This window comes from Phalacrocorax aristotelis, chromosome 4 (assembly GCF_949628215.1).
Source record: "Phalacrocorax aristotelis chromosome 4, bGulAri2.1, whole genome shotgun sequence".
NCBI classification, from domain to species: Eukaryota; Metazoa; Chordata; class Aves; order Suliformes; family Phalacrocoracidae; genus Phalacrocorax; species Phalacrocorax aristotelis.
Genome location: NC_134279.1, coordinates 5,637,844 through 5,663,095, shown reverse-complemented (window position 1 = coordinate 5,663,095; position 25,252 = coordinate 5,637,844). Strand labels below are relative to the sequence as shown.

At 42.6% G+C, this 25,252-nt stretch overlaps 2 protein-coding genes and 1 non-coding gene across 3 annotated transcripts in view; 1 reads left to right on the top strand and 2 right to left on the bottom strand.

Moving 5' to 3' along the window:
• PRSS12 (serine protease 12) overlaps positions 1-8,467 on the top strand; it is a 45,737-nt gene extending 37,270 nt beyond the window's left edge. The window contains exons 12-13 of the mRNA XM_075090144.1: positions 3,422-3,702; positions 5,661-8,467. Coding sequence (XP_074946245.1) covers positions 3,422-3,702; positions 5,661-5,968 — 589 coding nt within the window. The 3' untranslated portion in view covers positions 5,969-8,467. The remainder of the gene's footprint in view (positions 1-3,421; positions 3,703-5,660) is intronic.
• Positions 8,468-11,939: 3,472 nt separating this feature from the next.
• On the bottom strand, positions 11,940-24,780 carry LOC142056874 (uncharacterized). Its single transcript, XM_075092399.1, has 4 exons — positions 24,725-24,780; positions 22,126-22,728; positions 21,615-21,669; positions 11,940-12,673 (listed from the first exon to the last, which is right to left on the bottom strand). The coding sequence occupies exons 1-4, from the start codon at positions 24,778-24,780 to the stop codon at positions 12,650-12,652; spliced, it is 738 nt and encodes a 245-aa protein (XP_074948500.1). The 3' UTR covers positions 11,940-12,649.
• On the bottom strand, positions 21,824-21,954 carry LOC142056997 (small nucleolar RNA SNORA24). The gene has a single exon (XR_012660509.1). It is a non-coding gene; the product is annotated as a small nucleolar RNA SNORA24 (small nucleolar RNA).
• Positions 24,781-25,252: the final 472 nt, after the last annotated feature.

Below are 25,252 nucleotides of genomic sequence, written 5' to 3'. Positions count from 1 at the left end.
TCTCAGTCTGGGTAAGTCATTGGAGAAGTACTTAGCTGGCTGTGTTACCCATGCCAGTGTTACTACACTGAGCATTACCTCTGTTCTGTAAATAGATTCTGTAAAAGTGAGACTGCTTGATACTGCACACCCTGACCACGCAGCTACCTGCCTCTACACTGACCTTGTCCACTCTGGAGAGGGGCACAGGAGTTGCGCTGTCAGTGCGTAAAATATTCTACAGTTGGGTGTTTTATTTCTCTGTTTTGCGAGCTTCACAGAGGACCGATGCATTGCTTAGCTTACACAAATAAAATGAGCTACCAGAGACTATCAGTTTGGTTTTCATAGTGTTTTCAAACTGCTTTATATACCATAGTAGCATGCTTTCTGTCGAACAATCAATGTTATGGGTAACTCCACGTAAAAGATGGCCAGAGTGATCAACGCACTTGCCCTTGATTTGGTGGTTTCTCTTGCTTCAACCAGTTCAGATATCTTTAAGCTGTAGTTCTAGGAAATGCACCACCTATGAGGTTACATAGCCTCCACGTGAAGAGACAAACGACAATTTAATATATAAATACTGACCTGCAGATGCAACTTTCTGCAGAACACAAGATTAAACTAAGGAATCAGATTAATTTCCCTACTAATATTTCTCATAACTGGAGGAACAAAAAATACTTTCCCCCCTAATTCGTATATTTATATAAAAATATGTTTCTAAATTTGAATGCTATAGTTTTGCCAAAGCAATACCAGGAAATTTTGCATATGGGCAGGAAAATTTGCTTTCAAGTCTATCTATTTATAAACATGCTGAAGTAAACTATGATTTATAGTTTTTAAAAATTCCCAGAAGTAACAATGAGCAAATATAAAAAACCTATTCAGCACAAACTGGTACTGAAATGTACCAAGCATTTTATTGTAAAGATGCACAACTTATTTGTAAGTCAATTTCACAGAAATAATACAAGAAGAAAGTTGATTTAAGTGCCTGTACTATACAGCATTTTAATGTACTGAAGATGTGTGTAGCCTTACTCCTTGCTGTGTTACGGAAAGCCAAACAGATGGCAGAAGGAAAAACAAAAAAAGACACTCACCCAAGGTCACAGATGAGCTCACAGCACTGCTGTAAAACACCCCACTGTTTTCGAGCCAGTGCCAGATTATACTTCTACTGCCTCCCACACCATAGCTCAGAGTAACAACAATAGAAGTTTAGACTGATAATAATATACTAAGTGTCTCAGCAAAGTATGGTAAGATTAGCCTTTTCTGATAGAAGACATGTGGCAACAGTGACCCAGGAGGGGATTCATCAGTGTCAGAGCAGAGATTCCTGGCAGGCAGCAGACAGCAAGGATTTGGCAAACAACCTATAGGGATGCAGAATTTAGGATTGCATTGATGCCATACTTCAGACGGCCAAATACAGACGGCTATATGTAACCTCAGAAACTAGTTAAGACCTAACAGCCTTTCTTACTCTGAAGAATCTCCTTAAGGGCAACAAAAACAAAATCAGTATATCAGGTGGCAATCCTACTTCCATGGAATTTTGTAATTTATTTTATCAGGAAAAGAACCAAGTGTGGAGTCTTAGTGACCTTTTAAAACTGGAAAAAATACACAAGATGATCTAGAAATGAGAATGTAATATCTAGGGCAAGAGACAGACAGATTCAAATACTTGTTTTTTTTTTTTAAAAAAGCTTATAAAGAAATACCTCTTCTCTAGAAACTTCAAGGGAGTGGAGTCAGAACACCTGGAGAGCCAGGATTCATACTTCTGCCTTTTCTCATGTTCTGTTCCTATTCATGCTCTCATTTCTTCATAGAAAATTACTAATGAAAATTGATTCAGTGATAAGTTATAAAATACCAGCACTTTTGTGGTGAAAACAGAAAGATCAGTCAAGTGACACATACAAACAGAGGTTTTTTCTTAAGTATCTTTGAGATAAACATACTGACCCACAATTAGAAGAAGTTTTTGAGTAATTTTCTTCAGGGTGGCAACAAGTAATGTACTTGGTAGAATACAAAATTTATCAGTTCTCCTTCTGAGACTAAAATCAGCATGAATACTTTTTTAAACACCTCTGTAAACTTCAGAATGTCTGCAGCAGCTGTATCTTTTCACTTCCAGCTGCTATAGAGTTTTAATTTCCAACCACAAGGAAAATACAGTATCTGGAGAGTATTTCACAGACAACTACTACTGAAGACCTGGAAAAAGTTTGTGGTAGACAAGTTACTTCATTTTTCCTATATAGGAGGTCATCTTCAGATGAACAGATGTTTGGTCATAGCCTGCAGCTCGCTCTCCTTACAAGCCTAGAAGTGAAATTTTGCTCATAGAAGATCTGAAGGAGATGTGCAGAATCTGACAAAGAAAGCTTTGCAGGCAGCCAGGAATGCAACCCACAATTAGAAGAAATAGTCAGTGGTACAGCAATATATTGTTCAGAAGAGACCTGTAATGTTCCTGCTTTGTCTGCTGCTCCTCAAACAAGCTTTAGTAAGCTACGGACACCAGCACATTGCTGGAGGGTATAAAAAGAGCAAGTATAGGTTAGAAGGTGATGGAACACCATACTCCGCACATATTACAAATTTCCTGTCAAAAGCTATGAGGGAAAGGGAGAAGTCAAAGGAAAAATATTTGGGTTGGCTTAGCCAGATTTTAAAATAAATAAATGTATCCAACAGTACTCCCTTGTTTGCATTTTCCTGAGAAGGGCTGTGTGTCCTGTGATCCAAAAATCTCCAAAGGCACGCACAGAAGATTGTTATTTCAGCCACAGTAATCATCCCTAAGGTATTTACCATTTAGTCTATGATGTGAAAGAAACTGGGGTCATATTAGATGCAAAACAAGCCTAAGATTTATCGGCCTTCTGCCACTTTGACAATAGGTGCTTGCAATGCACATATGCTTTGTTTTCCTTATTATAACTTCAGTTAACTTAAGAGGTTTTTATCAAGTTATCTAAGCCTCTAGAATTTCTCAACCAATCTACCAAGCACACTTGAACCCTGTTTTCATTTCAGTAGTTATTTGGAGCATCACAATGATGTTAGTACTCAGGTTTTCATTATAATTACTAGCAGTCTGTATTACCCTTACTAAATATGATGCACACCTTGCTTGCACCTTTGAAATAAGCGCCAGTCACGGCAGATGTCTGTAAGAAACCGTGCCTATGAAAATAGCCCAACCCCAAACTTCAAGAAAAGTTTTTTTATATTCTTTAGGATACACTTGAATGTCAATCTAAATGTCTGAGAAAGCATTTTTGCTCTTTAAAAAAACCCCTTTTGCTGTCGTTATTTATATGAGCAGTAAAGACCCTGATCAAATCTGTTTGCAATGCTTAGGATCTGACTTTGCATGAGCCGGCCCTATTTGTTTTCACCTCAATCTTAGGTATGGCAACAACACTCGGAATTATGCTGTGCGGGTTGGAGACTATCACACACTGGTACCAGAAGAGTACGAGGAAGAAATTGGAGTCCAACAGATTGTGATGCATAAAGAGTACAGGCCTGACAGCAGTGACTACGACATTGCACTGGTGAGGCTACAGGGGCCAGAGGAACAGTGTGCCAGATTCAGCACCCATGTCTTACCTGCTTGTTTGCCATTGCGGAGAGAGCGACCACAGAAAACTGCTCCCAACTGCTATATCACTGGATGGGGTGACACAGGTAAAAATGTGTTAATGATTTCCACCCACAGATCTGAGGCTGCTTATTTTAACAAACAAACCAAACGAAACCGTAAATACTTAAAATAAGAAAATGCTCAAAATGGAACAATTTTACTCTTTATATAGGGGAGTATTTTCTCTCCTGATCCTTACCTAGGAATGACACCACTTCGTTTACTGAATTTAGTTTGTGTTTGGAAAGTGGCGATTAACCATGTCACTCTAAATCACAGAACCAGTCAGTAAAATTACCTCATTAAGATTGACAAGCATGAATGAAAAGCTTATTTGTTGCCAGGTACACCCTGCGCAGCAGCTTATCACCCCCTGCCTCAGAACATAACAGCTCTAATATATTTAAGGTTTTTAAGGTAAGTACGATGAATATTTTGGAAAGGTTCTTCAAGTTGCACTACTTCAATAGAAAATGGATAGAAAATATACACATAATAGAATTTCAGATACCATTTTTAGTCTCTCCTGTTACCACTGACATTTTCAATCAGCAATGAGATTTAAAAAAAAGATAACATCTTGCCAAAATTTGTGAGAGCCACAACGCAGTCTGCAATCCAGGCTTCTGGAACAAACTATCTAGTCACTTCTTAGGTCAGTGCAAGATTCTTCCTCTTCAAAGGTCTTTGTCCTTTTAATGTTTTACAAATTAATAACCATGTTTTACTTTCATGTTTTTACGGTGCTGAATACAGTGCAAGACAGCGACCACACTTGAGCCTTTGTTCCACTGACTCATTCAAACTGGCAAAGAAACAAGGCGGCAAGGCCAAATATCAGTTCTTCCTCTTCACATGCGTTAATCTGTGTGCACAGATGTCTGGGTCACTGTACTACAATAAAGGAGATAGACTTGCAGGGTGGATTTTTGCTAAAAACAATTGCGAATTCATTGCCTAGCTGTGTCTAGCTTTTTACATAATTCACAGTTCTGCAATACTGTTTACTTCAGACGTCTATTTAAGGAAACATTAACCACTGCAATAATTGGCTTTAACTACAGTAAGAAATTACATTATCACAGTACTTCAGTTGAAATTTCACACTTACTACATGAATCATAATCATTTTACAAGTATTAAGATTGTACTTAAAAAAACCCCAACACTGGCTTTAACTTTCCATATTTCCAACTGAAAAAGAGGTGCAAGCTATAGAAAAAAAGCTGAATTATGTAAATCTTGACATTTTATAAGCAGAGCAGTGCTTATACTATGCAGGATTCACTACAGATAAAGAAAACCAAGACACATTCTGGTCACCCTCACAAAATGAAGATTAGTCCTGTTAGTACTCTGGTATGTAGAAGTTATCAGGATTGTAAGAGATTCAAATAATTCTGCCAATCTCTACCAGGATACACCTGGGCTCAGTAATGTCAGCTCCTCAGCTGAGGTGACAAGCAAGCTTGCGTGTACTTACAGGGGATAAGTGTGATGGTTGGCTGGATGCTCGGCTTGGAAGCCGACAGAGGATGCAGCACCTGTCAGGCTGAGCTAGACTAGATTGGAAATGGTGTCCTAGAAATGAAGTATTTCTACAGCTTTAACCTCCGCTACTCAAACCTTCCAATTAATTTAAGTACTAAGGCATACATTCTTATAGAAGGCACAAAGTGTGTTTGGAACAAAACAAACTCCAGCCTTGGAAAGATCCAGTGAACACAAGGAGTAAAGCTACATCTTAAGGCTTTGTTGTTCTGTTTGTTGTTTGTTTTTTTTTTTTTTTTAAAAAGCATCTATTTTCCATATTTACAATATCTATATAGTATTTTATTATTATATTTAACGCACAGTAAATTTCAGTATTTAGCCTTGTTTTCAGTCATTTTATTTAATGACAAAACAGCGTGACGGAATGACAGCAAAAATTCGATTAAATGACATTTATGTTTCCCAGACCAGTCGTCATAACAAGCAATGATTTGGGTCCTCTTTTCAGGAAGGGCTTATTCAAGAACATTACAACAGGCTGCCATCCCCTTACTTCCCAAGAGGGTATGTGAAGAGCGTTACAAAAGAAGATTCACAGGAAGAATGCTCTGTGCTGGAAATGTCCAGGAACAGAAACGCGTTGATAGCTGTCAAGGAGACAGCGGCGGACCATTGATGTGTGAACGTCCAGGGGAAAGCTGGGTTGTGTATGGTGTGACCTCCTGGGGCTATGGCTGTGGAGTGAAAGATTCTCCAGGTGTCTACACAAAAGTATCATCTTTTGTACCCTGGATAAAAAGTGTGACCAAACTATAAGTGTCCGTAATGAAAACCAAACTTTATTAACAAAGTTTGAGGCAGGACAACTTGAACAGCACAGCACTGCTGGGGCCCACGGTGGGTAGATACACACACATTTTCCTGATTCGTGTGGGTTTTTTGTTAAATCCAAGCTGCATACACACAACCTTTCCAGTTTAGGATTACTATCCAAACAACATCCCTCTCTGTTAAGGAAGTCTATATATTGCATGAACAAGTTCCCATGTATCTAGGATAAGGGGAAAAGCGATAGCCTGTTTAGAGTAACACTGGAGCAGGACAGCTGGAGAGTTCACCATGAGACACTCTGCCCACAGGAAGACTGCAGTAGCTCCAAGCTACTTATGTTCCAGGCTTCTCTAGAATTAATCACAGATCTCAAAATTAATCTTCAGTTTATTTAATCAGTTCTTGACTGTTTTCCTATTATTTCTATGATCTTACACTCAGCCCTTTAATTCTGACTTATGCTTCATTAGCTAATGAGACCATTAGCAGGTTGATTCTTGGTAAGTAGTTACGAGTATGTATTAAAAGGTAGAAGGAAAATAACTGTCAATAATCAGATCCCCAACTATTCTGATAAAAGTTCTCACAGCTTAGTGTGCATAAAGAACATTCCCAAGTACAGCAGGTAGTACACTGGAAGTTAGTTTCCCTGCAAGCATCCTGCACAGCTGCAAGAGCTAGATCAAAAACAAATGACCTCTATTTTCTTTTCTCTAGTAAAATATCATGTCTTCTTTCAGAAAGTCATAATTTTTAGTAAATACAGCATTTTGGAGAGAATTTACTTTTCCGATTTACCACTAGCTGTCAGTACAGTACCAGACTAACAGACAAACATCCTAATTCTCTCATTGCTGGTTTTGAAGGGACTTTACTCAAGTAACACTAAGAAACCTCTGTCAAACCTACACAAGAAAGTTGTAAGTATGTGCAGTGCAAATACTAGAGATGTTTGAGCCAAGACCTGTCTGAAAAGGTCTACAAAGTCTTAATCTACTATCTTCTACAAGATAATATTTAGACAACTCTCTCCTGCTTAGTTACAACACTGGTTCAGACTCATCTTACAGGAAAGGTGAGAGTTAGAGAGTTTTCAGTGACATCTGAAGTATTGACAGATTTTGATTCCATTTAATTCCTCTTACAGATACTGTTCCCCACACTATAAACACCTTAATAGTTTATTATAAAAATGCACTGAAAATAAGTTACTCTTCATGTACAAGACAAATATAAAACAACTTACTATCCTTTCAGAAAGGGCCACCCATCAAACTTACCACACAGAAGTAATCACCATCTTAGTGCAACACTCATGGGTGTCAGTCTTTAAAATACCCGAGACTAACGACAGTCAAGAGGGAGACAGGAGAGATCGGTGCTACCCCTCCGCTCCCTCTCAAAGGCCATTCTGACTATCTGCAAGTGTGCTCTACATATTATATTAACAACAAGCTTCTTAAAAAGGTGAACCGAAAGCTCTGTGGGCCGTGAGCAGTGTGACAAGTGTGGCAGACGTGCGTCACCTCGTAGTGACTGTGCAAACTGTGACTACCAGTGACTGTTTTTCCGTGTCTCCTATCCCCAAACACTCTGGCTATGACAGTGTAGTGTGGCCTTTTGTGAACAACGTGGGATGCTTGTATTCGTGTTGTACGGGGGCAATCGTTCATTTCATATGGTTCTGTGTCTCTCTGGTGTTGTAACAAATATCCAAGACAACTCAATTTGCATTCAAAAGTGGCAATCATATTGCCCATGTTATTGAAGACTCAACCCTCAATTTCTCTGTGCCCTCAAACTTATATTTTCAAGGGTCATGACTAGTTTAAATATCTTGTTGGAACTGGTGCTAAACTAGTACACAAGGTGCTTTCATATCTTTTAGGTTTCTGTTATTCCACACTGTTGAAAGAGCGCGAAATATTTAAAAACATGTCAAAAATCATAGTACTGTGACCACTTACTGTTAGACCTATGCAGAACACCCTGCTAATGAACTTTAAAACCATTTATGTTTTTATTTACACATGGGCCTTTTAATTAAAGGCAAGAGGAAGTAAATCTGTCAAAATGCATCTACTTGTACCATGAAAGCTTTGCTGTCCAAGACCCATTGAGACTTGTGGAGAAGTAGGCTATATAGTGCAATACTTGCGTTGCGTACAGGGGAAATAATTTTATTTTAGAAGTTGTACCACACAAATACAAAACTTGGGGGGGGAAGTCAAGTCTGCATACTAAATGTAGTAACCATTTAGATTTAGTACAGTCGCTCATTAGTTTTGCTCTTTTAATAGGATGCTTTATTAGATTTTAAAATGTTGCACTACCGTTTTCATGCAGAGAGCATGCCTTTTCAGTTTCTAACATAAAATGAAATTGTCTTTATGTTATGCCTTTCTAATTTTTGTTCAATGAGCCTGATGATGTAAATGTATAAAATAAAAACTGCCACACTGACTACAACTTTTACATGTTAATCTTGTGGATTATATACAAGCAGATGCTGCAGGAATATCAGCTGGGTGAACTTTATGTGAGCTTTCTTAAGTAAAAAAAAAGGGTGCTCTTGACAATACTTTTCTTCAAAGCATGTAAGCTTTGGGCCATTTTCTCAGAGATGGAAGTTTGTTCTGTACAATGGAATTCCTAGTGCTTTGTGTGCTTTAACTCAGACTAGTTTGGTTGGTTGTCACATAAATAAGTTTATCCTACACTCTCTAAACCACTTAGGAATATTTTCTGACCCTTGCTGCTCTCCCCTTTGTTCAACATTTTTCATACATACAAGGTTGGAGGAAAACCTGCTTTTCAGCCTACGCGAAGGGGGTTTTTGTATTAAGCAGGTTGGCCACAGTGCTAATGGTGGCATACACTAAGAAAACACTTGGTACTTCTATTACCAGATTACATGACCATCTTAAGCACTGATGTGTAACCTATCCAGCCTCCCCAACATTGTGAAGATTTAGTTAGATGCAGTTGCCCTGAACTTGCCAACTTTTTTTTTCCATTTTCCAGAGAATATACAGACAACTACATCAGAAACAAAGAACAGAAGCATTACTGCAACTGACACACAAAGCCTATTTAACATGCATTTATCTCAAACCTGAACAACTTCCCAAAGTAAAAGGGCACTTACCTCTAAACCACAGATGAATCAAGATCCCATTCTATGATCTTTATATGCTGAATATCTATAACCTCAGCCATCTTCCAGAAAAATTCACAGCACTTTAACAGCTTATATTTAACAAAAAGCCAGTCCTGAATCAGTGTTCTCCATAATTTTCAATGTTACCACAACTATTTCATGCTTTCAAGTGCTAGAGTATTTATACTCAAGATTTTTAATGCTGTTAGGATTTCAGAGTGGCAACTGCAGAACGTAACATACAAGTAGCAGATCCCAGTAGAAGAAACTGCCCAGAAAACAAGAAGTTTGTGGTATCAGAAAAGAAACACGTTTTTCCTTTGTGCTCCAAGCTGCTGGGTAACAGAAAATGCAGGTAACGGGTAGTGGAGACCAGACCTGCCTCATACACATCAGATACCTGCTCACACACAGTAGTTCCTATTCTGTTATTTAGCACAGAACATAGAAATTGACCATGCAACTTCCTGACAATGCAGCACCAAGCAACCACAAACAGGGAAAAGATGACTTAAGACTTTGGAAAGAAGCACTTACCTTTGTAGCAATGTAAAGGAAAAATAAAAAAGACTGGGTTGGGTGAAAGTTGGAGAGGCGTGAGAGACTGGATGTAGCTGCAGATGCAACACGGTGCAGAAAAGTAAGATGCATCTATAAAGGTAAGAGCTAAGATGCAACAGGAACAGATTGGAAAGATAGGAAAACAGTTGTTTGGGAATTGGGAATTAAGTTTTAAGAGAAATAATGAAAAACAAGCCATCCTAAGCCACATGGAAATGAAAAAGCCACATCTTGTAAGAATACCTCTATTGTACTCAAGTAATGAGGGAAAGCAGATTTCACTACCCTCTGTGCACGTGACAGGATGCTGATGGAAAGCTTCAGTCATAGGAAAGGCTATGTAACCTCACTAAGCACTCGAAACCAGTACAAGACACCCACAGCAAACACTGTGGTTCATACTTTTCACAAATCTAACCTGCAGGCCAGATCAAGCCACCAGGCCAATTAATTCAGGTGGAAACACCAGTGACCTCATCACTTGCTCACACAATGGACTAGCAGGGCAGCTACACCATCCTCCTCTAAGTTAGTGTCACACAAAAGGATCCGCCATTATAGGACGCAGAGACAGGCCAGCCAGTTTTCAAACAGTTACTTGTGGAAAAAAAACCCAACAATTCAGTTATTCTGCTCTGAAATTGTTAAAATAGATTAAAAAGGCAGCTGCTGTCTGATAAAAGCAAAGGTTAAACTTCAAGGGAATTGGGGTAACACATCAGACGATAATGTCAGTGCAATGCTGTACAGTACCTAAATACCAACACCAGCAAGCCTAAACTTTTCAGTTTCATTTCGGTCACCACAAAAGAAAAATGTGTCTCTCCAGACCTTCTTGTCATATTCTTGAGTTTTGTACTCTGTGTTAATATTGTTTTAATGCATGCCAGATCCCTGAAGAAACAGATCCCCACCCCTACTGCTTCTCCCTATCCAATTGTCCACACCTGCTTTTCTTTATGGGATCAAAGCCAGTCACAAAAAACCCCCAACAACCACCAATTAAAAAAAAATCTAAAACACTAAGGAAGCCACTTTGCATCAGGGCACCTGCCAGAACAGCAACCACACCCGCACACAATGGTAGCACTCTCACACCCACCCCTCATCCCTGGAGAGCAGCAGCTCTCTCCTGGCCAGTCTGCCTGGCATTTTCATGTGTAAGATAAGCAAATAACTGCCCTTGTAGAATAGATGTGTTAACTTATTTTCTGAAAGCACTAAGGTTACAACAGTAGTCCGCTCTTCTTGGAGAGAAGGAAATTGACAGCACATGCTCATGACTGTTGGCTACCAGGCCTGGCAGCCACAAATTTGGAATCCTAAGCAGTAAAGACGTTATATGATAGGGTTGCATGCAGAGCTGCGTAAAATGAAAGAGTAATCACACACCACCAATTAAACAGGTGTAGTACCACTTATTATAGCTCGACACAGAATATACATTCAGCTATACTTTGGCCATGGCAGGAAAAGTACATGCTTTCTTAAAAAAAAAAAAAGTTTCCTGTGACAGCTCCCCAATGTCCCTACCAGTCTAGTCCGAAGTGTGACTAACAACCATCGGAAGTAATTTCCTCAGATCTAATCCACATTGTAATTAAAGTCCACAGTTCCACCCCTCCATCCACTTCAAACAGGGACACCCCCTTCAGTTGCCAAGTGCTTAGCAGTAACTGCACCACCTACCGATCTCAGTTGTAGCTTCACAGGTTTTGTTTCCCACTCCTTTCAAAGCCCCTCCTTCCCCCCTAACTTGTCAGCGTGCAATGATTTGCAAAATATTTCCTTATTAACTGGAAGATAATTCCACAAGTTTGTGCCAGTGTGGCTGGTATTAGCTAAGACAGTAAGTTTACCTATAAGTAAAACAAGTCTCTTTGATTCTAAAATGATTCACCATCTACCAGAGCTCAACACATACTTTTCTTGAACATGGATTGAATAAAAGGTCCCTCAGCAACTGAAATCGAAGAAGCAACTACATTCCAAGTCACTGCTTCTCCCCTGCAACACTAACCTCTGACTAAAATCATGTGACTTCTGGAATGGCTCCCAGACAATGCATCACCCAGATGCTGCTTTGCCCTGAAACCACACAGAGTCACAAATACAAGGCCCAACTACCAAAAGCTGTATCCTGACAACACGCAGATTGGGTCTGTGTAACTCCAAGGAACACATGCACGTCTAGTCTTGGTTATTAGTCTTGTAAGGAAGAAGCGACACTTGCAGTGAAAGTCAATGTCTCTTTATTGACATTCATACATTTGAATGCTTTACATTGGCATATATACAAAATTATGACTGTGGATTTCACGTTCATTTTTTAGACTTCACAAACTTACCTTCAGCTTCTACAGTACACACATACTCCTTGCAACAACCTTTCTAACATACTTGAACAGCAGAAGAGCCACCACTGAGAGTGCACGTGTCATCAGATTTAATAATACTGCAGCATGGCCAGGCACATGACAGAGTGCTGTGCAGCCACTAAACTAGTAGGAATTAATGTAATTGCTTAAGACTTAGTAACAGGCCAAAGACAGGAGCTGCATATCCCTGAAAGCAGCACAAAATGAGCCAGTCGCCCTAACTGTATTAGTATAGAAGTAGTCAAGGCTAATTTTAGGCACAATAAGCTACATTCCAGTCCTTCTTCGTAAAGAAGAGAGAAGCAGTGCAGAAGATCCAATTTAGGCTCCAAGTCTGAACTTCATTTAAAAACAGCTCATTTCTGTTGAGTCTAAAGTGAGATTAAGATCTAGCCTAAACTTCGCTTTTGCTAGCTCTACTTGGTAACCAGAAATATTGTTGCTCACAAAAGGTATTAACTCCAGAAGATTGGACAGATCCACCCTACCCTAAGTAAAAATTAGAAGTTCTAGTCACAGCTACTCCTATAATTCACATGTGGAATTTCGCCCCATCTTCTTCTTTCATCACAACTCAAGAGTGCTTTTCCCCTGTAAAACAAGTTTGAGGCAGTTTAATATTGCTACTGGAAACATATACAAGACAGCAAACATCACTGAACAGTATGATCCCCTCCTAGGAGCTGTAAATTGCTCTGAAACAAAGTCATTAGTACCAAACTTGTGTCCCTCTCCTCCTGCAATTGCAGATTACTCTTAGTACTCACGTCATTAAATCAGACACAGGCTTATTAAAAAGGACATTGCTCTGGACATCCCCAAGAAATCTGTGGGTTCAGATGCCTCCAGTTTGGCAGGGAAAAATACTAGCAACATCCAATTTATCATAATCCAGTATTCCTAGCATATCTCATACGTGTACACCCAAGCCCAATTCTTCCTAGTCACACTTACGCACTTTATTTTTCTGCCAATAAAACACACACACAAAGGAAGCATGCCCTAAAACCAAAATACCAAGCCTATACCTCGATTTCAACAGACCAGTGAAGCCGTGCAAAATCGCAGAGTAACTCAATAGCCAATTTGTCAGACTATTAAGCAGCTATTCTTTATTACAGTGCTGGGTGTTTAGGGGATCACCCCCCCCCCAAGCATGCTTATATACAAGCATTGTGTACATATTTAACATATTTCTGGGAGATCTAGTACATATTCATGAATATTCCGGGAATTGAGGGTTCCACCTTCTCTTCCTTTTATGGTATTTCCACCATTCTGCTGATTTGGGTCAAGGGGCGCTCTTCCTCATCCTTGTCTTCCTCAAGGGCCGTAGCTTCATCCCACCACTCTTCAGTTCACTAGAAGTTCACAGCTGGTCTGATCTCCGCATGCACATCCATTCTTGCTTGCACAGAGGTTTCCACTTCTGCTTTACCTGCAGAATTTCCCTCCTCAAGGCCCTTCCTTAGTTAAATCAAACCTCCTTATCATCCTTTTGCAAGATGGGGTGGGGGAGGCTAAACAAGAGACAGCTAATCAATGCTGCCTCAGGGCTCTTGTTACATTCCAGCTACAGTTGGTTTCACAAAGGTCTTTATGTTAACCCTTTTAGCATCCCTTCGGTTCCCCCTTTTCTTCAACCTTTGTGGAGCCAACCTAAAGCTTTCCATTATTCTCTAGAGACTTCTTGAAACACTTCCCTGTCTCCACCTGGTGCCATATTTCATTATTCTTCCAGTGAGAATAATGATCTGTCGTTCTCTGGCAACACCATAGGAAACACCTAAGCATAATACACACTATGAGTCCCAGGGCTATTAAAATAATCGTACTTACAAAGATTTGCTTTAACCATCCAATATTTGGCAACCAGGATGTCAGCTTTTCCCAGATGTCTTGGAACCCAAAAGATGTATCATCCAATGAGACTTGATGAAGGATCTGGTACTTTTCCCAAATTGTGTGGACATCTGTTTCAATTTCCTTTTCTTTATTTATGTATGCACAACAGCTGGTGTTAATGACGGTGCACACACCTCCATCCTTAGCAGTTAACAGATCTAAAGCCAATTGGTTTTGCAAAACCACTTTGCTCAAGGAGACTTCTGTCTGCAAATTCTTTAATGCAACTACTGTGGCATTTTCAATTTGCTCCAAAGTGGTTGAAATAGTCACAATAGCTTTTTCTAACTCACTTACCCCTACAAATGGTATTAACCGTCTCACAAAACTGTGAAAGCCTGTGGGTCTTATTGCTAGGGGGTTTGCCATCCGCTTAATTCTAGTCCATGGAGTTCTCAGGTTTCCAGATAATGGCTTTTGGTTGTTGAATATTTTTTCATGAGGCATTAGGTAACCTATAGTACAGATACCATCCCAATTCTCAGGTAATCCCTTCCTTGCTTGTCCGTCACCGCACAGCCACCAGAGCCCTTGGGGAGCACATTCAAAGGTTAGGTTATACGCTAGTCCTAACAAGATTTGAGGTGGACATTTCTTATTCCTAGTGTCATTAAGACATGAAGAGTCTGAACATTCACATATAGTTTCGCTAACATTCTGAAATCTCCCTACACTTGGCCCTCCAGATCGCCGCTCTAGGAAAATCGGGTTCCCACCTTCTAAGCCTTCTAATTCAAATTTAGGTCCATTAATGCTAGTGTTACAGGTATAACTGGGAATTTTTGCCAGGCTCTTGGGAAGAGGAGTTGTTTCTACCCCCCAACAAATCTTCTCACCAGTTGGAAGCCACGTTTCCTCCAAACCAGGTAAACATGAACTTGTACTTACTGACCAAAGTATAGTCTCCCCATTTGGTAAGCTGGAGTTGTTGAAGTTATCATAGGGCCAACTCCAATTGGAGTGAGGCACTGGGATTCCAAGGAGAGGTAGTTCCATGTGACCTCTGGGAAGAGCCGTACATATCCAACAATCTGATAAATTAAAAACCTTGCTTACATTTTGTGTTAATTGTATATAAAGATTTTCTTGCCAAGTAGCTACACTGATTAAATACATAGGACTTAAAAACAAAAAGGTCTTAGTCCCCATTCTGCCTCCACAGTTTAAGTTTCAAAGGTCCCTGGGCTTCAGAAGTCCAGACTTGTCCTGGTACTTTCTTTACTCGAGAATAGTGGATCCAGGGTGTCTCTTCCTTAACCTTGATTGCAGCGAAGGTGGTCAGAAGCACCTGGTAGGGTCCGTCCCACTTCTCTCAGAGAGGATCACCTGAAAAAGTCTTAACATAAACCCAGTCCCCAGGCTCAAAAGGTGGCCCGGGTGATCTAATCCCTGTGCTCTGGTTCCCAGGACTTGTTCATTAACCTGTTGTAGTTGTTTCCCTAATGATGTCAGATACCATTGGAGGCTCATACCTCCAATTTGGCCAAGGTCTCCCAAAAACTTAGCCTGATACGGCCTACCATACAATATTTCAAAAGGACTCAAATTGTCTTTAGTCCTTGACTTGACCCATGGCCTGAGTGAGGCTATGAGTAAGGCCCGATACCAATGCAGGCTAGACTCCTGACAGATCTTTGCTATTTGTTGCTTAAGTAAATGATTTGCCTTCTCTACCTGGCCACTAGCTTGTGGTCGGTAAAGAGTATGTAATTGCCAATAAATACCCAAAATTGTACTCACTTGTTGAACTAATTGTGCACAGAAACGTGTCCCCCTATCAGAAGAAACTGCGAGAGGTACCCCAAACCATGGCATGATGTCGTTTAGCAATGCTCTGGTTACCTTCCTTGCTCTATTGGTTCTGCAAGGAAAAGCCTCTGGCCAACCTGAGAAGGTATCTCTAAGTACCAGTAGGTATCGAAACCCCCCTTTTCTTGGAAGTTCAGAAAGATCAATTTGCCACTGGTCTCCAGGGGAATTTCCCCATCCAATTACAACCAACTGCAAATGGTTCCATGTGTTGGGGTTATTTTTAAGACAAATTTCACACTGTTGTGTTGTTACCTGTTTTGCAGTGGTATATAAATTTTGTCCTATCCCTTTTTGACTCAAATATTTACACAGGGCATCTGTTCCGCAGTGAGTCATTTCATGTTCCTTCCTTACTAAACCCCGTACTAATTTTGCAGGTAATATAATTTTCCCATCAGGTGACTGGGCCCATCCCTTATCAGGGGTATTTCCTCCTAATTCTTGTACTAATTCCAAATCAGTTTTAGAATAATTTACCTGTTCTACCTCTGTTAGGCTTTCATGCCTATTATCGGGAATTAAAGCTGAGACTACCGTTAAGGTCACTTTTTCTGATGCCCATTTAGCCTCATGATCTGCCAGATTGTTACCTTTTTCTGAGTCAGTGTTACCCTTTGAATGCCCTCAGCAATGCACGATGGCAACTTCCAAGTGGTAGCTGGACCACTTCCAACAGCCAGAGAATTTCTTCAGCATGTTCTATCTTCTTTCCTTGGCTAGTCAGGAGTTCCTGTTCTTTCCATATAGCTCCATGAACATAGACTACCCCACATGTATACTTAGAGTCTGTCCAGACATTCACCTTTTTCCGTTTTGCCAGTTCCAGGGCCCTAGTTAGGGCAATGATTTCTGCTTTTTGTGCCGATGTCCCAACCAGCAATGGTTAGGCTTTGATTACCTCTTCAGTGGTGGTAACTGCATATCCCACCATTCGGATGCCTCCTTTGATGAAGCTGCTACCATCAGTGTACCACGAAACCTCTACACTCTCTAACGGTACATCTTTTCGGTCTGGTCTCCTGGTGTAGACAGCTTCCACGGTCTCTATACAGCCGTCTTCCAATGGCTCTGCTGTAGCTGTGATCTCTGAAGCTGGGTTTACAGTGTTAGTAGTTTCAAGCAATATATCATCCAATTCTACCAGAATAGCCTGGTATTTCAGAAACCTAGGAGAAAGCCAATGGCTCGCCTTCTGTTCCAGTACCGTCGAAACTGCATGTGTCACTCACATTCATCTTTTGTCCCAGGGTAAATTTCCATGCCTCCTTGATATTCAGGATTACTGCTGCTACTGCCCTCAAGCAGCCTGGCCAGCCTTTGCTGATCTCATCAAGTTGCTTTGAGAAATGGGCCACAGCTCTTTTGTAGGATCCCATCCTCTGAACTAGGAACCCTAGATCTACTCCCTGTTTTTTATGGGAAAATAGCCAAAAAGGCTTGGTAGGATCAGGTAGCCCCAAAGCCAGAGCTTCTTAAGAGCTCTAAAACTATCTCTTGCACCCTTAGTTCATTTTAGCTGTCTAGGATTTTCCTTTAGAAGTTCATCTAAAGGCCTTACCAGTTGTCCATAGTTATCAATCCACCAACTGGTCATCCCCAGGAATGTTCTGAGTTCTTTTACTGTTTGGGGAAGTGGGGTTTTACAGATTGCTTCTTTCCGTAACATTCCCAGTTCCCGTTGTCCTCCAGAAAGCTCATATTCTTATTCTAGGTAAGTCACCTGCTGTCGCACCGTCTAGGCTTTCTGTCGAGAAACTCAATATCCATTTAAGCCCAAAAAGTTTAATAAACTTACAGTCCACTGAATACAATCTTCCTGTGTTTCTGTGGCTATAATAATTCACATACTGCAAAAGTGTTCCATTACATGGAGGGGGATTCCAAGACTCGAGTTCTTTGGCTAATTGATTGCCTAAAATGGTCGGGCTGTTCTTGAGTCCTTGGGGCCACACTGTCCAGGTTCATTGGGACTTGTGCCCTGTCAAGGGGCACTCCCCATTCAAAGGCAAACAATTTCTGACTCGCCCTGGCTATGGGCAAGCTGAAAAATGCATCCTTTAAATCTAAAATTGTAAACCAGCCTTGCTCCATTTTTAATTTTGTCAACAAAGTGTACGGGTTAGCCACCATAGGGTGGAGATCCTTAGTTATTTTAACAAAAATTGCTCTCAGATCCTGTACTACCCAGTAAGTACCTTCAGGTTTCTTAACAGGCAGTATAGGAGTATTGTATTCAGACTCATTTTTGACAAGCAGTTTGTTTTGCAACAAACTGTTTATCAGTTTCTCTGCCCCTTTTCGGTCTTCGAATTCCAAGGGCTATTGTTTCTGTCGCACAGGGCCGACTCCCTCTTTAAGTTCTATTACTATAGGGGGAGCATTTTTCGCTCTTCTGGTAGTCCCTGTAGCCCACACCCCCAGAAACACTTGGCTGTCTATCTCTTCTATTTCCCCTGAGGTCCCTTCCTCCTCTTTAGGAGAAATTAATGCCAGTTGCTTTTTACTTTCAATTCCATACTTCCTTGCCTGAAAACTATCTTGGCCTCTAATTGTTCTAACAAATCTCATCCCAACAGGGGTTTGGGTGAATTGGGTAAATACAGGAACTGATGTACCCCAACCTGTTTTCCCATCTTAAATCTGAGTGGTTTTAAAAAGTATGCCTTCTCTTGTTGGCCAGTTGCTCCTATTACCTTGACAGAATCCTCATCAACCAGAGTTAGTGCCTGATTTAAAACCAACTATGAAGTGCCCGTGTCTACCAAAAACCCCACTTCTCTTTGTTTTCCCTAGCTGTATTTTAACCTGTGGATCTGCTAGGGTAGATGCCCCAGGTCCCCATCAGGCAGTATTAATTTCAGCTATCCAGTTTCCCTGACACTTTGGGCACTCATTTTTCCAGTGCTCTTTTTCCTTACAAAACGTACATTTGATTCCTGCCCAACCCTTGGTTTCCGAACAGTCTGCCTCATCCTCATCCACCATTACTAATCATTCCTTTCTTTTCTAGTACTGCCACTGTGGCTGTAGCTACCTTAGTCATTTTCCTACCTTCCATATCTTCTCAGTACCTAAAATCTCTTGAAGCTTCTTCAAGTAACTTTTCTAAGTCCCTATTATCAGGTTCCTTAATTCACTGCAGCTTTTTTTCTGATACCTGTCGAGAATTGCCCTAGAAGCAAGGAGGCTAGCTGTTGTTTTCCTTCCTCAGAGGAGGGATCCAAGGTAGTCTATTTCCTCATTTCTCCTTTTAAACAATCTAGAAAGTTTGTGGGACTTTCACTATATTCTTGTTTTACGGCATAGAATGCTGACCAATTCACCGCTTTCGGTACTGCATTCCCCATTCCACATTTAATCCACTTCCGATACTGTTGCAACAACTGATATTGACCTGCATCATCAGGATCCCACCTTGGACCCTGCAACGGGACATAATCATTTATGGTCCCCTGTATAGCATTTCCTGCTATCTGTGCCTCCACTTGACTACGAGCAGTTCAAACCACCAGACCTTTTTCTGTTTCTGTCATTTCACTCAATGTTAGATCTGTCTCCCCAGTCAATGTCCAAATTTCACGTCATTAATTCAAACCTCCTTGCTACCTTGACAGGATCATCTCGATACCCTTTTACCACTTCCCTCCAAGTTTCCAGATTACCATCTGTGAAGGGCACTTTAACCGGTCTGTCTGGTCCCATCACGCCCCACAGTGGAGCTACCACTTTAGGCGCCTCCTTAAAAACTGTTTCTAGTTCATGAAGTGATTAGAGAAGACGTGCTAGTCCCCTCCCCTGGATCACTTTCCTGACTGTCTCCCAACTCCGGGGACAGATGGTCCTGATCTGAGGGTAGGAGGCAACAGCGGTGAAGTGGGTCTGGGCAGGCATACATCTGACTAAAAAAGAATGCTCATCTGTTTCCCCCTTTCCCTTAGGCTCTTTTACTTTTAGACACGTCTGCCCAATACTACAAGCTGAACAACACCTCTTCCACTTTCCCTGTTCCCTTTTATTATTTCTCTGCTCCTTCTCTAATGCCAACACCAAAGGATCCCATGGGGGAATATTTAAACCACACTCCTTCTGCCTCTCAGGGTGGTCTCTTAATTCCAAGATGTCCACATACATTACCTCACCCCATTTTCTCACTCTTCTTAAAAATAACTAACTGTAACAAGGTGTTATAATTTTAAGTTCCCTTAAAAGGCCACTTTCCTCATCATCCAATTTATACAGTGGCCACCACTGATTGCAATATTTTGTTTAGGTTTTCCTGTTCACTACCCCCCGGGCCCCCCCCCCCTCCTTCCAGTGTGCCAAAATGCTCCCTAGAGGACTTTTCTTTAAGATGCCTGGTTGTTCTCCTCCCATGCCTAATCCTTCACTATCCAACACAAACATCGACCCAAACAAATCTCACCATTCTGTTTGTATTCAACAAACACCCGTCTCGGATCAACCCATCCCACGTCCTCAAAACAAACTTTGGTATGTGAGTTACAAAGAGGACAATAGGAGAAACCAACCTGTATATCACAACTTACTGAAAAATGTGTTACAGGTACTACAACACACAGTAGTCAGAAAAATTATAGGGTGACAGTCACCACAAATAACACAAAGTGATGTTGACATATGTTGATTTCTTGCATATCCAGTTACAGCAACATTAGCACAGTCTTTTCCCATGCACACACATTCATACAACTGATAAAACCCCACAGCACTTATTACAACAATATTCCCAAAACACTAATTCCGATTAACACACTCCACATAACATCCATTCAAATAAGTAACTATATCACCAGGCACTGACTTACCACCGGGTTGGCACAGCTTTTGAGGCTTGAGCTTACCTCTGGGCTTGTCTACCCTGATGCACGGAGGCACTAGTAACCCCATGCTACCGCCCCACGTGAGATATCTCTGTACGACTTACGGGTCTTTACCCCTGGATAGCCTTACCCTGTAAAAACGTTGAAAGAATACCTTTCCAGAAGCTGGTCCTTGTCTGCTCCCGCAGTGATTCGGATGAGGCAAGGAGTCCCTCAGGGAAGTTCCCAGCACACCCTAGGGAGTCCCCTTTCTCAGCGGATCCTGCAGCCAAGCAGAGAGGGTCCCATCTGGGTCGCCAAATGAAGCCGTGCAAAATCGCAGAGTAACTCAATAGCCAATTTGTCAGACTATTAAGCAGCTATTCTTTATTACAGTGCTGGGTGCTTAGGGGATCACTCCTCCCAAGCGTGCTTATATACAAGCATTGTGTACATATTTAACATATTTCTGGGAGATCTAGTACATATTCATGACTATTCCGGGAATTGAGGGTTCCACCTTCTTCTCTTCCTTTTATGGTATTTCCACCATTCTGCTGATTTGGGTTGAGGGGCGCTCTTCCTCATCCTTGTCTTCCTCAAGGGCCGTAGCTTCATCCCACCACTCTTCAGTTCACTAGAAGTTCACAGCTGGTCTGATCTCTGCATGCACATCCATTCTTGCTTGCACAGAGGTTTCCACTTCTGCTTTACCTGCAGAATTTCCCTCCTCAAGGCCCTTCCTTAGTTAAATCAAACCTCCTTATCATCCTTTTGCAAGATGGGGTGGGGGAGGCTAAACAAGAGACAGCTAATCAATGCTGCCTCAGGGCTCTTGTTACATTCCAGCTACAGTTGGTTTCACAAAGGTCTTTATGTTAACCCTTTTAGCATCCCTTCAACAGTCTCACTAGTTCAGTCGCTAAACATAAATTATTCCTGCCCAAAACCTCACTTCTAAGAGCCTATTACATAACACGTACCCAGTCACATACTTTTTGGAACTTCAACGGCAACAGATGTGTCTTCGTACTTTCAGCTTCTGCGCTCCTGAGGGGGCAAAAAAAAAAAAAAAAAGAACACTTTCAAAACCTGGGCTCTAACTGCTTACTGACGGGAGAAAAAAGGATAAAAAACAAAGAAACAGAAAACACAGAAGGGGGAGACGGCCGAGCCCACGGCGCCGCGCACCTGGGCCGACTCGGCCTGTTACTTGCTACAGTCAACGACTAATACCCACACGAGGGTAGAAGTTTTGCCAATTAGCAAGGCACTGCTCTTCCATGCCTAGGAAGGGGGTCAGCCACGGGCGACAGCCCCCATGGAGTCATGGATCACCCTTCCCCACCCCGCCACGTGGAAGCCGCCATTTTACCTCCCTCACCCCGGCCCCGCCGCCGGCTCCCGGCCCCGCCGCCGGCTCCCGGCCCCGCCGCCGGCTCCCGGCCCCGCCGCCGGCTCCCGGCCCGGCCTCGCCGCCGCCCTCCCCCTCACCGCCGGGCCCACCTGCTGCTCCCTCCGCTCCTCCGCCGCGGAGGTTCCGCTCTGGGCCCAACCGCGCCTGCGGAGAAGAGCGGGCGGCGGTGCCTCACAGCTGCGCCAACGGCTGCGCCAGCGCCCGCTCCGCGAGCCCCGCCGCCTCCCGCCAACCGCCGCCCCGCCAACGGCCGCCCCGCGCGCCCAACGGCCGCCGGTAGCACCCAAGCCCAGGGGCTTAAAAGCCCCGCGCCGCGAGGCCGCCTCCGCGCGCACCGCCGGCAGACCTGCGCGCGCTGCCAGGGCGGGAGGCCCGCCCCCGGGGGCGGAGGGGCGGGGCGGAGGGCGCGGCAGGGCGGTGCCCCGGCACAGCCGCGCGGGGTGACAAAGCGCGGCGCGGCGGGGATGCGCGTGAGGGCTGGCCGCAAAGGGGGCGAAAACCTCCTCTTTTGCTTTCTGGTCTTTCGTGCAGCTGCTGAGCAGCGCCGCCAGGAGAAGGCTCGGGAGAAATGTCTTCTGCAAGGGCGGTCAGGCGTTGGAACAGGCTGCCCAGAGGTGGTGGAGTCACCGTCCGTCCCTTGGGGGTGGTCAAAAACGTGTAGACGTGGCGCTTGGGGACACGGTTTAGGAGGCCTGGGGGGTTGGGTTGGAGGTTGGGCTTGGGGTTGGGCTTGATGATCCTACAGGTCTTTTCCTACCTCAATATTCTGTGAAAACAGATTAAAGGATCCCTGGAGAAGAGGCTGCAGTTGCTCCCCAAACCAAACCAACTCTCTTCAGCTGGTCCAGCAATGGATGCTGCTCTCTGTATGTAGACAGAGATACACGTACGTATGTGTGTATATATGCCCAGCCAAGACATAAGATGGGCTTTAAATGCTAAGACACTGCTATTTGTTATTTGATAACCACAGACTAAGAAGAAAGAAGAGGTCATGAGAGATGTGCTAGAAGAATGAAGTCATCCCTTTAGATGAACACACATAATTTTCCTTTTCCAGTCCATATAAGCAAGTGTATCTGGTTAGTGCTGGCCAAAGTCCCACACCCTCATTTTTAATTAAACCAGCACAGACTAGACTGGACTGTTTCCTTGGGAAGTGACTGGCAATCGTCCCCATGTCCAACGGCCTGACCACCTCGGGGCTGAGCAAAAGTTATGGCATGTTGTGACGGGCACTGTCCAAATGCCCTTGAATGCTGCCTGGCCGGGGGCACCGACCCCCTCTCCAGGACGCCTGGTCCAGTGTCCGACCACCCTCTCCGTACAGAAATGCTTCCTCATGTCCAGCCTAAACCTTCCCTAATTACAATGCCTTTTACACCACAGTATTGTAATTTAAGTATTACTATAGTCATCCTCAGTGTAGGGAAGGGCAGTTTTTTAAAGGCTTTAGCAGGCTGCAAAAGCTGCTCTCTAGCAAAAGCCGCACCTCAAAGGCGAGTCTCTATTCTGCACGCGGGCGTACTGGCAAGGCGAGGCAGGCAGTTTTGGCTTTTGCAGGCCAGATGCCAGTGAACTGGCACAGCCAGGGGATGGGAAATGGGGCTCAATCAGCTGCAGCGTGACACCTTGGCGTTTGAATTGTTAGGGAGATTGTGAAGAGGAGGCTGGAAGTGACGACTAGTGCAGTGCAGAAGCTGCCTTTTGGCTTGTATTTTAGTATCCACATTTCTTACCTTTTTTTTTTTTTTCCCCATGGAAAAGACAGCAAATTATTTAAGGCGTATCTGTTACATTAGATGTTTTTCATCGTTTTCAGACGATGATGTAATACGACTGCTTCAGATAGACGACTATCAGGCAGTGTGTTGTAGAATAATGAAAGTGCTGCGAGGATTGTACAAAAGCGCAGAGGCAGGTTAGAGTCCTACGGAGCCCTGCGGTCCCACCTGCGCTGGGAGCTGTTCTGACCCTGCACCGTCTGTGTTCAGGAATTTTACTTCCACTCTGCCACGTGCATGAAGGAGCTGGCTCCTGCCTTTAGCTCATGAAGTTTTCTTCCAGACAGAGTTCTATAGCTAAAATGTGCGTACTGTGTTTGTATAAAGTTATGCAAAGAATGTTTTTCTGTTTTGGTCTTGGGGTTTTTTTCTGTACCAGAGTAAGTAGGTTCAGAATTTAGCTGAAGAAGGAGCTTCACTGGGGGACTTAATAGGACAGACTGTCTTCATGAGATACTTGAGGAGACAACAGTAAGATTTCTTTTCAGGCAAAAGAGCCCATTTCTCTGACCTCTCGAATAGCACAGGTTATAGGACTTGGAGTCGTAATTCTGAGCCAAGCCCCCACAACATGGCTGAGGTAGGCCGCTCCATGTCATACCTTTTGGAAGAGATCTGGGAGTGACCTTGTGCTACTAGATGGACGGCCCTCCTAGGCAGACAGACATCTAAGCAATTAAAAGTACGTGAGCCTTATTTCCCATCTGAATTTCTCAAGAGAGGATCAGAACAAAAAAAGGGAAGAAAGAAAATATTGTATTAAAAAAGGAAGAAGTAACCTGACAGAAAACAGAGGGGTGAAGACTCAAGCTCACGCTACGCTTTTTAAACCCATCACCCTAAATTTGTCTAAATTCCTCCTCCACTCAGGTTTCCCTAGCCCTTGGTTTCAGCTGTTAATTACTTTCCTGTTCCTGTGATTTGTCCTTTGACGCCGACTGCTGTGCTTTCTTCATCCATGTGGTCCACAGGGACAAAAAGTCTCTTTTGCCTTTGAGCTCTAAGAATTTTGGTGTTGGAAGAACTGAAATGAAACATTAAATGAAAGGAGATCAACTGGAGACAGAGGTCAGGCAGGCGTTATTTGTGGCAAGGATCTTTTCCCTTTGCTTAGTTCCTCTCCGTTATTACTTTACTGTTCACTTTTGTTACTCCTACAGGTTATAGAGATGGGTACTACAAAAGCAGCTTAGACTTCTAAATTACAGGCGGCATAATTTCTCTGTAATGAATGGAATATTTTGTTAATATAGGTTTCCTCTTTCCTACACCTCTATGAAGATATTAAGCAGCTTTTGCCCAGCTAGATGGTACACTTTTCTATTCTGTTCTGCATTTGTTGATCACAGTGAAATTTCCTTTGGACATTCACGCCATCTTTGGAGGTTTCTCCCAGGAAAGGTTTTCACATGTCTGTGTAGGCTGATGCATT

What these genes read in the sequence shown, in the direction of transcription:
- LOC142056874 (XM_075092399.1), bottom strand. Translation starts at nt 24,780, where the DNA reads ATGGATGAAGAAAGCACAGCAGTCGGCGTCAAAGGACAAATCACAGGA. An exon ending in CAAATCACAGGAACAGGAAA is followed by an intron (nt 22,729 to 24,724) that starts GTAATTAACAGC and finishes CCAACCCCCCAG; the next exon opens with GCCTCCTAAACCGTGTCCCC. An exon ending in TGCCGTTGAAGTTCCAAAAA is followed by an intron (nt 12,674 to 21,614) that starts GTATGTGACTGG and finishes CTTGTTTTACAG; the next exon opens with GGGAAAAGCACTCTTGAGTT.